Below are 9,967 nucleotides of genomic sequence, written 5' to 3'. Positions count from 1 at the left end.
TTGGGCGGATTTTTCAAAACAGAGGAAACAAAAACAAATCAGGGACCTTTAAAAGGTGCAAAGCGAACGGAAACGGTCTCCTTCCGCGCCCCAACCCTGTCTCTCCCTTTCTTCCCCGGCCGGCTCTATCGCAGCATAAAGCCGACGCCCGCATCCCACCCTCCGCCCAAGAACCGAGAGGGAGGAGTGGCTCGTGAAAAGCAAAGGCAAGCCCCAGAGGCCCCCCCAGACACGCTGGGGACCGCGGCTGAGAGGCGGGACTCTTTTTCAAACCCTGTCGAGAAGCGAAGAATCCCTCCGCGCGAGTCACGTGCCCCGCCCCTTGGGGGGCCTCGGAAGCCCAAAACAAAAACAAGGGGTTTGGCTGGGCTTCGCGTCGGCCGAGGCGGCAGTGGCCGTGGAGGCTCGGGGCTGAGGCGGGTGGGCGCTTCGCCCCTGGAGGGTGGGCGCGCTGGGGACAGAATGAAGCCGGGGCTGTAGGGCGGCGGTGACGGGGGGGAGGGGTCGGATGCGGGTCCCGGGCCACCGCTGAGGCGGCGGGTCCTCGGGAGACAGGTCCGGACGCCCCCGCCGCACCCAGTCCCCGACGGACGGCGACGCCACGGCCGGTGGAGGCGCGTCTCCGGCACGGTGAGTGCTCCTGCCCGGCTTTCTTTGTTCGCGGTCGGCACTTGGCGGGGGGCGGGGTGCTGCAGGGTACCCAGCCCTCAGCCCCGGGAGCGACTCCGGTCCTTGCCCCCAGCTCCAGCTCCGGGGGAGTGGGCACCGGATTGGGGGAGATGCTGGTGGAATGCATGGAGAGCCCGGGAGGCTCTGGACCATTCTTTGGTGCCCCCCGCTCCCCCCATTTTGTCACCGGGGTTCGCTGGGGGTTGGGTGGGGTGGTGGTGCTTCTTGAATTGACAGCCCGGGGCCCCGCACAGTTGCGGAACCGGGGCATCAGTGGTTGGACCGGTGTTGTCGGGACGCGGGGTGCGCTGGACTTTTGTCTCCCCCTGGGTCTTGACCACTCGGGTACCACCGGACGAGGCGCCGTCGTCGCGGGTGGGGAAGGCTCGGGGCTGCAGTCCGGCTGGAGGGGCTCTGCAGCCGGGCCCCCGGGAGGGGCGGGGCTCCGGAGGCTCCTCCCTCCGGTTCTTTGTTCGGTCGCGAGACTTGCTCTCCCAACCCCCTTATTGTACAAAGCTGGCACCCCGGGACCCGCGGCGGGAGCTGTCCCCGGGGCATTCCACCAGAGAGAGCTCCCTCTCCTCACGGCCTCAGGCGGGGCGGGCCCTCGGGACACCGCCGCCCGCCCGGGGACATTTTCCTGGTCGTGAACCGGCCAGGAAGCCGGCTCCGGCCAGCCCGACCCAGCCCGGGTGCCGACGTCACCACGCCCCGCCCCCTGCCACACCTCCCCGGCGGGGTTGCAGGATCGCGCTGGGGACGTGACCAGCCCCTCCTCTGCTCTGGCCAGGTGTGCTAGCTGGGGCGCCTCTCGCTGGAGGTATTTCCTGCGCTTCCCCTCTGCCTCCTCTCCCCACCTCCCCCAGGGGACACTAACTGTGCGGTGTCTTTGCTGCAGATGAAGGATTTGGGGGCAGAGTGCTTGGCAGGTCGTGAAGGGGTCCAGCTCTTCGGACTGTTGAACCTCTACCTGGAACAGGAACAGCGATTCCAACCTCGGGAAAAAGGGCTGAGCTTGATCGAGGCTACCTCGGAGGTAAGACGCCAGAGAACTTGCTTCAGCTGCCGAGAGGGCGTGGAGAGGATCCCTTTCTGTTGTTGTGTGAGTGGAATCGAGACTGAAGACGGACAAGTTTCTGAAGACCAGCATGGGGCTTCCTGGAGCACTAAGATACATCGTATACTGGGTCAGGCTTTCGTTTCTGAACAAGAATGAGAAGGATGCTATAGCTGTAGAGAAGTGTTTCTTCAGATGTGGCGCTCCAGCCTGCAGCTTCTGGGTGGGAGACTCCCTGGGAATTCAGCAGTTCATTTGTGGAAATACCCTTTGTCTATGAAATACTTATTGTAGGTTCTCAAATAATGAATAAACAAACAACAAAAGCCCCATAAAACAAGCAAGTAACCATCTCTGTCCATTACAGGGAATTGAATTATATTTGCTGTAACCCTCTGGAAGTGTGGCCCCAGGTCACTTTTATAATGAATTGCCGAATTCTTTTGAGCTGTACGTTTTTAAAAGGCAATGATATTTATACGTTTTGTATCTGAAAAAAGTGTATTGCTTTAGTTAAAAATTACCCTTTCCCCCATATTCTCGAAGGTTATGGGAAAAAATCACCTTATTTGAATGGAATCTGTGTGTATTATCCATTCAGTTCTAAGAAAATAGTAAACTTTGGTTCTTGGTTTTTATTGCAGAATGATAACACTTTGTGTCCAAGATTGAGAAATGCCAAAGTAGAAGACTTAAGGAGTTTAACCAACTTTTTTGGATCTTGCACTGAAACTTTTGTCCTGGCTGTCAATATTTTGGACAGATTCTTGGCTCTTATGAAGGTATTTAATAATTTTTTATAAATACATCCTCATTTTTCTATACCCAGTGCCTACTACAATGGCCAGCATAGGAGGGTTCGATAAATATTTGGCAAGTGAATGTACTTATGTCACCATACATAAACACTTTTAGTAATTGAAACTATGATCTTTAGTGTCAGATTAAGAGACCACAAAATTAAGTGTATTGTATTTTATGTTAGGTTTTGCTGTACGTCTTACATGTCTTCCCTTTGAAGATTTAACATAGTGAAGACTACTGTTTTTTAGGTAGTTTCTATATACCACTTATACAGTCCTTAATGTAAGGTTTTCATCTCCCATCATGTTTTTGTTGGAGCCTAGATGTTTTTAATACTGAAACATAAGTGGAAGTATAACAGTCTATTAAAGGTGACCAACTGCCTCTCCTATAAGTCTGCTCAAAGCAGGGAGCCACAGTCTTACTAACAATTACCAGCAACTGTTAGGGAAATGTGATTTTTCTGCCAATAGGATGCTGTCAGCTGCTGGGTCAGTTTTCAGGGCACTGAAAAGAAAAGGGCAGCCATCTGCCCATGGCAGCTTTTACACATGCTTCACCGCACAACTGATGCAATATTTCTCTTGGGCAAAGTTGCATTGAAGTATGGGGTGATTCTTGGAGATAAGTAGATAAGATTAAAAGATAAGTAGATGTGTTATTTTTATATCCAAAGAAGTAGTTTATTTTCTAGGAGTTGAAAGCTTTGTTATTTTGAGGGAGAATGTGTTAGTACGAATTTCCTGAGTTTGAAATACAAAGTATAGGCAGTGTTAGAAACTTAGCTTTTGAACTTGCATTTAATTATTTTTATCTGCATTTAAATAAGTAATTTAAATGCCCAAAATGCCCTTTTTTAAAAGAAAGGTTAAGACAGTTTAAATTGTGAAAATGATTAAATATAATTGTGGGTAAGGAAAAGTACAGGGATGAAGCTTATTTGTGTTCTGTCTTAAAAGTAGGGGCATTACTATAATATTCTTAAGTGTCTGCTTTGCTAAATCAAGTAACAATTGGTAGAAGAAGACTTGTTTTTTGTTTTTCAGGTGAAACCTAAACATTTGTCTTGCATTGGAGTCTGTTGTTTTTTGCTGGCTGCTAGAATAGTTGAAGAAGACTGCAATATTCCATCCACTCATGATGTAATCCGGATTAGTCAATGCAAATGTACTGCCTCTGACATAAAACGGATGGAAAAAATAATTTCAGAAAAATTGCACTATGAATTGGAAGCTACTACTGCCTTAAACTTTTTGCACTTATACCATACTATTGTATTTTGTCAGACTTCAGAAAGGTCAGTGGGATTAAAAATAAAAATTTTATACTTTAGATTGCTATTGCTAACAGTAAAGAATTAGAATGCAGTGAAGTTTATAGTTTTACTTCCTCCAAACTTTTTAATGGCAAGTCCTTAAAATTGTTTAAATCTTTGTAAGTTTAGTAAGTAAATACTTTGTTGTTTTTTTTCATTGTATAGAAAAGAAATACTGAATCTTGATAAACTAGAAGCTCAGCTGAAAGCTTGCAACTGCCGACTTACCTTTTCAAAAGCAAAAGTAAGTCAATTTCTTGCTTATATATGATTCACATTTTCTATTTTGAATTTAAAAAATATTTATTTTACTTAACACTTTTTTTTTGTAGCCATCTGTATTAGCTTTGTGCCTTCTCAATTTGGAAGTAGAAACATTGAAATCCATTGAATTATTGGAAATTCTACTGCTTGTTAAAAAACATTCCAAGGTAAATATATTCAGTTCTTATTCTTTAAAGCAAGTTTTCTTCCTAATATTTCACTTTGTTTTTTCCCCCCTGTGGTGACTTAAACATTAAGTAATACTTTTTTATGGGGCTCTTAACTTTTACACTCATTTTAAAAAACATCTCAAGTGTTGAAGTTCTCAAAATGCAGCTTTGACCCAGACAGTATTAAGCTGGAAGGGAATCCTGTCCTTAGCCTAGCTTTCTGCATTCAGATGTCCCTTCTGTAGTATTCTTGCAAATTGGTAATACAATGGTCTGTTCTAAAATACATACTAGGACAGTGATGGGCAACCTTTTGAGCTTGGTGTGTCAAACTTCGCCAAAAAACTGAGCATAACTCGGGTAGTGTGTCACTTTGAGGAAAAAACTAACTCCAAGACTCTAGTCGCAAATGTTTCATCCTCAGGAGCAGCAAATGTTTCATCCTCGGCATGCGGCCGCGTGTCATCAGAAATGGCTACGCGTGTCAGTGCTGACACGCGTGTCGTAGGTTCGCCATCACTGCACTAGGAAGTAGACTTACTAAATATACTGATGGCATCCCATTACAACTTCAGGGCTGATTCATCCCATTAGTAGCATTACCAAAATAACATTAGCTACGTTTTTCTTTTTAAACTCCTTAGGCCAGCCCAATACGCTTTTGGCAGTCATAAAGAGGTGTAAAACAACTAAAGGGACAGTCCTTTTCACAGTCTAGTTGGAGATATACGGAACTTAATATGTAGTGGTATGTTCTGTCATTTATTCTGTGTCTGAGTGCCAGATAATACTGAACGTAGGGAGTATTTTGGGGTTTTGTTAGCAGAGGAGTAAGTTAAACCAGGAGAGGCACTGTGACTGGGAAGGTGTAGACCAAAAGAATCTTAGCAGTGATAGTTGGGGCAGCAAAGGCTTATGATAGTCAGGAAGCTGGTGGACTATATTTGGGAATTACTTTAGGGTAGGCTTGAAGATAGAATGTCTAGGTGATAGTCACAAGAAGCTGTGAGAATATCTAACTTGAGTGGTTTTGGAAGCCAAGCATGGAATGAGGCAAGGAGCCACAAATGATCAATATTTGGAACAGATGATGGAGAGAATGTTGGTACCATTGAAGGAAATTTGAGAGAAATTAACTTGTGGTCAAAGAAGTATGATTTTTCCCTTCCAGGTGGTAGATGTCTAGTAGGTATTTAGCAGTCTGGAATAAAAACTCAAGATAAACCGTAGTTTAAGATCAAGATTTGAAATTTCCCATGAAATAATAGTTAAAGCCTTAAGAAACTTGGAGTCTTCTGCTTAGAGGTTGGTTGAAATTCTGTTAGTTGGGCTTTCAGTGTTGGCAGTTTCACCATTAGGAGCCAAGTGAAGGAAGGTACACCAGACAGGTAAGAGCACTATCAGGTTGGGAAGAGGTTTTCAAGAAGAAGGTAGCCAAGAGTATTGAATTTTGATGAGAGGCACATTATAATGGGAATTGAAGGAGGTCATTGGATACCTAGGAGATGATGTTAGTACAATGAGAAGGGAGTGGTAGAAGCCAGAATGCAGGGGGGTTAAGATGTAGCTGGATTAGATGGAAATGGTGGCCAAGATGATATAAAATTGTCTTCTGTTTGTGCTAAAAGTATTTGAAGTATTTTGTTTTTAACAGATAACTTCTAGCTTGTGTTTTAGTCAGGAATTTATTAGTTTTAATGTAAACCATTTATAATTTATCTGGAAATATCTTCAGTGAAAATTGATTCCTTGAAATAAACTGGGGCACTTCCTAGTCGTGGAGAAACTACGCCCTTTTGGGGAAATTCCTCTTCTGTCATACTGCTGACTTCTTCATTAGCATATATCTTGTATCTTAGTGTAAATGCATATTTTTAGCAATCAAAAAATGCTTTGTTATAGAAACCTAAATTATTAATTTGCTTTGCATTGGGACTGTTAAAGAATATACTTGATAATTGATTTAGTAACAGACAAGTGTTTTTAGGTCAGTGTGTTTTCTTAATAGGCAAAACTTTCTCTGTATTGAATCCTGTGTAAATTATCTATACCTTTGGTGCTCATCTCCTAAACCAGTGGGGTTACCCAATTTTGACTTCACACTAGTATCACCTGGAGAGCTTTGAAAAAATTTTCTGATTCCCAGGTCATACCCTACATCGATTAAATAAGAATATCGGGGGTGGAAGCCAGGCATCAGTGTTTTTTTTATGGAGTGCAGCCAGGCTTGGGAACCACTATTTTAACCGCTTGATTAAAATATTTTTTTCAGGTTAATGACACTGAATTCATTTATTGGAGGGAGTTAGTTTCTAAATGCCTCGCTGAATATTCTTCTCCTGAATGTTGCAAACCAGATCTTAAGAAATTGGTTTGGATTGTTTCAAGGCGCACAGCCCAGAATCTCCACAACAGCTACTATAGTGTCCCTGAGCTGCCAACAATACCAGAGGGGGGTTGTTTTGATGAAAGTGAAAGGTAAGCAGATTCCTTAACTGATTAGACTTCCCAGACAAAATATACTCAAAAATGGGACCCTGGAATATTATAAGGCATCAGAGAAAGTCCCTCATCTAATAGCATCTTTTCTTCAGGTGAGAAAATTAGCCAGAAATAGTTAATTATTAAAATAGGCTAATAATTTAGAAGTGTGCTTCCCCTCCCTCCTTTTTAAATAGTTTAATTACTTTTTAAAAAAATACATATTTTATTTTTTTACAGAGAGGAAGGGAGAGGGATAGAGAGTTAGAAACATCCATCAGCTGCCTCCTGCACACCCCCTACTGGGGATGTGCCCGCAACCAAGGTACATGCCCTTGACCAGAATCGAACCTGGACCTTTCAGTTCCCAGGCTGACGCTCTATCCACTGAGCCAAACCGGTTTCGGCAGTTTAATTACTTTTAGAGAGAGAGGAAGAGAGAAGAAAGGGGAACATCGATGGGCTGCCTCCTGTACACCCCCTACCAGGAATTGAGCCCACAACCTGGGCATGTGCCCTGACCCAGAATCGAACCAGAACCTTTTGGTGCATGGGAAAAAGCCCAACCAAGCCACACCAGCCAGGGCCCCCATTTTTCTTATTAAAAACAAACAAAACACCATGCTGTATGTTATATTCCCTAGATTTATAACTGGAAGTTTGTACCTTTTGACCATTTTTACCCACCAAACCCCGCTTTCTGCCAACTGCCTATCTGTTCTCTGTATTTGTGAATTTATGAGTTCTGTTTTTTTCATTTTTAGGTTCCATGTATTAGATTAAACAGTATGTTTTCTTTCCACTGATGTTTCGCTCCTCCCCTTTACAAAACTGGTTGTTTCCCATCTCCTTTGCTCTTTAAAATATAGTTTAGTTTTTTTTAAAGAAAGTGAAACAGCATTCTGGGCTTTTCAGTGTTAGTATGCATTCCTAATATGGTCTGTGGGAAGAGGCTGTGGTTAAAATGCCTGGGCTGGGGGCTCGGAAAAGGGAACCACCACCACCACCACAAAGGTAGCAGAATTCTGTAGATATTTTTACGGTTTTGTCAAATGACATTGTCTTTTATTAAATTAGATTGTTTCACATGATAGGGATAAAGGACCAGAAGTTCCATTTCATAGCTTATTGGTTTTTTTGTTTGATATTGAAAGTATTAGTGATACAAGAAAGATGACGAAATCATGCCATAGGAGATATGTTGTCCTTAGCCTGCATTTATTGGATTTAACATACTTAAAATAGTATAATTAATTGATGATAGAGTTAATGGTACAAGAATAATAGCTTGGAAAATAGTAATTTGTTTAAACCTGTTAAGAAAATCTGTATTTTCCAAGGAGATTATAATAGACTTCAGTTTAGGAAGTCCTTATAAGTAAAATTTTCTCACTGTAAAGCTTAAATTTTGAATATAAAAATTCTGAGACTAGAGATACTTGTTTAGCAGTTTTATTTTGTCTGTAAAATATTTAACTGTATTTAAAATAATGGACTTTGCTTTGTCTCTTCTTTTCTCTTTAGTGAGGACTCTTGTGAAGATATGAGTTGTGGAGAAGAGAGTCTCAGTAGCTCTCCTTCCAGTGATCAAGAGTGCACTTTCTTTTTCAACTTCAAAGTGGCACAGACACTGTGCTTTCCATCTTAGAATTCTTACTGTTCTGTGTCAGAATTTAAAGTGTGTGTTCAGGTTTCCAAGCAATAAATGGGGGAGTAAGTAATTTTCTGATCCAACCCCCATCTAGACAGGAATTGCATAGACTGGAATATACCTACTTGCTATTTATTATTCAGATCAGATCTGGCCTATTTTCATATTTAATCCTAAGCCATCAAATGGGTTAGTGCCTCTTGAACAATTAACAATACTTTAGACATTGGCACTTTATTTTTCTCGTTGATCTTTAGCTACTTGGGGGAGGAGGGAAGGTATTGATACCTTCAATTTTATTACTTTTCAAGAATTTTTGAAGATGAATAGTATAGGTAATCTTAAACTTTTTATAAAGCCTTCAGGTGTCTTTATTTAAACAGATTGGGAGTGGGCCAGTACTTCCTTAGCAGGGAAAATGGATAAACCTTTAATGGTTTATCTTAAATCGCTCCCCTACCCCCATTCTCAAAACAGAATACTAGTATACTCCTAAATGTCAAACACCTTCTTTGTTTCTTTCTTTTTTAAAAAATAATCACTTATCTGATGCAGACTCTATAAACTTGGGAATTATAATGTTGCCATATCTGTGAATTTTAGTATGTAATATGTTAGTTAAGGTTTCAGCCAAAGCAGAAATAATCAACAGGCTATGGTTATTAGGTAATTGCATTCCTAATGCCTAAGTATTCTCAGACTGTAGTATTATTTTAATGTTATTAAAACAATCTATAATCTGATAGTTTTGCATGTACCTGTGTTAAAGCAGTGCAGAAGGTTGATCAGAACTAGGTAACTATGAAATTGGTAAATGTTGATCTAGTAGCACATTTTATCTCATTTTCATATATTAAAAAATGTCTGCATGATTCCATTTTGCTTCCTTTGTAATTCACATTTCAAAAATAATGGTATTAGTATATGAGTGCCAAGATTGAATGTGAAGTAAAGAAAAAAAAGAAAACTTAAGTGTGTGTAGTGTTACAGTTTTGAGCATATCTGTGTGGTGGTACAGCCATAAGAATAGGGGACTTATAAACTCTGTACACATGGAATTCTGTACAGAGAATTTTTAAATTTTATAAATTGTATATGAAAATGTAAATCTTAAAAAATTGTACATAAAATACTGTATTTTTTTACCTTGTGTGTGGTAGTCTAGTAATTGCATGTAAATATAATTTATTGTGTATTGTGTATTATAAGTCAAACATTGATGACTTAATGGTAAGTCAACATCCATTGGATATTTTCTGAAGTGGATCTTTTTGAAGTAATAATGGATTACAACTCAAAATAAAAATGTTAATGAATTGTACTCCTTGTTTGCAATCTTAATTTTTTGGTAAAAGAAAAAGTGCTTGCTTTATTTCAGTGGGGAGGCTTGAAGTGAGGCTGGAGTGTCTTCAGGATAAGCCCTCTATCTGGTAACCAGAAGTCCTCTAGGTAATACTTATCACACTTTGGCCCATAGCCTTGGGAGATACTGAAAGTGAATCTGCCATTTGAGAATTGACCTCTCTCTGGGATGGACTCATATTAAACAAAATGCC

At 41.4% G+C, this 9,967-nt stretch overlaps 1 protein-coding gene across 2 annotated transcripts; it reads left to right on the top strand.

The window, feature by feature from the left end:
* Positions 1-330: 330 nt before the first annotated feature.
* Positions 331-9,726, top strand: CCNG2 (cyclin G2). Of its 2 annotated transcripts, XM_008143653.3 has the most exons (8): positions 331-630; positions 1,568-1,705; positions 2,371-2,508; positions 3,577-3,827; positions 4,011-4,089; positions 4,178-4,276; positions 6,552-6,757; positions 8,285-9,726. In XM_008143653.3, exons 2-8 carry the CDS (start codon positions 1,568-1,570, stop codon positions 8,406-8,408), a joined length of 1,035 nt encoding a protein of 344 aa, XP_008141875.1. In that variant the 5' UTR covers positions 331-630; the 3' UTR covers positions 8,409-9,726. The 2 variants fall into 2 exon arrangements, with proteins under 2 accessions (XP_008141875.1, XP_054584070.1); XM_054728095.1 differs by lacking the exon at positions 2,371-2,508.
* Positions 9,727-9,967: the final 241 nt, after the last annotated feature.

Source organism: Eptesicus fuscus, chromosome 2 (genome assembly GCF_027574615.1).
Source record: "Eptesicus fuscus isolate TK198812 chromosome 2, DD_ASM_mEF_20220401, whole genome shotgun sequence".
Lineage (NCBI taxonomy): Eukaryota > Metazoa > Chordata > Mammalia > Chiroptera > Vespertilionidae > Eptesicus > Eptesicus fuscus.
Note: the sequence above shows the minus strand (reverse complement) of the source record. Positions and strands in the feature narration are given on the sequence as shown.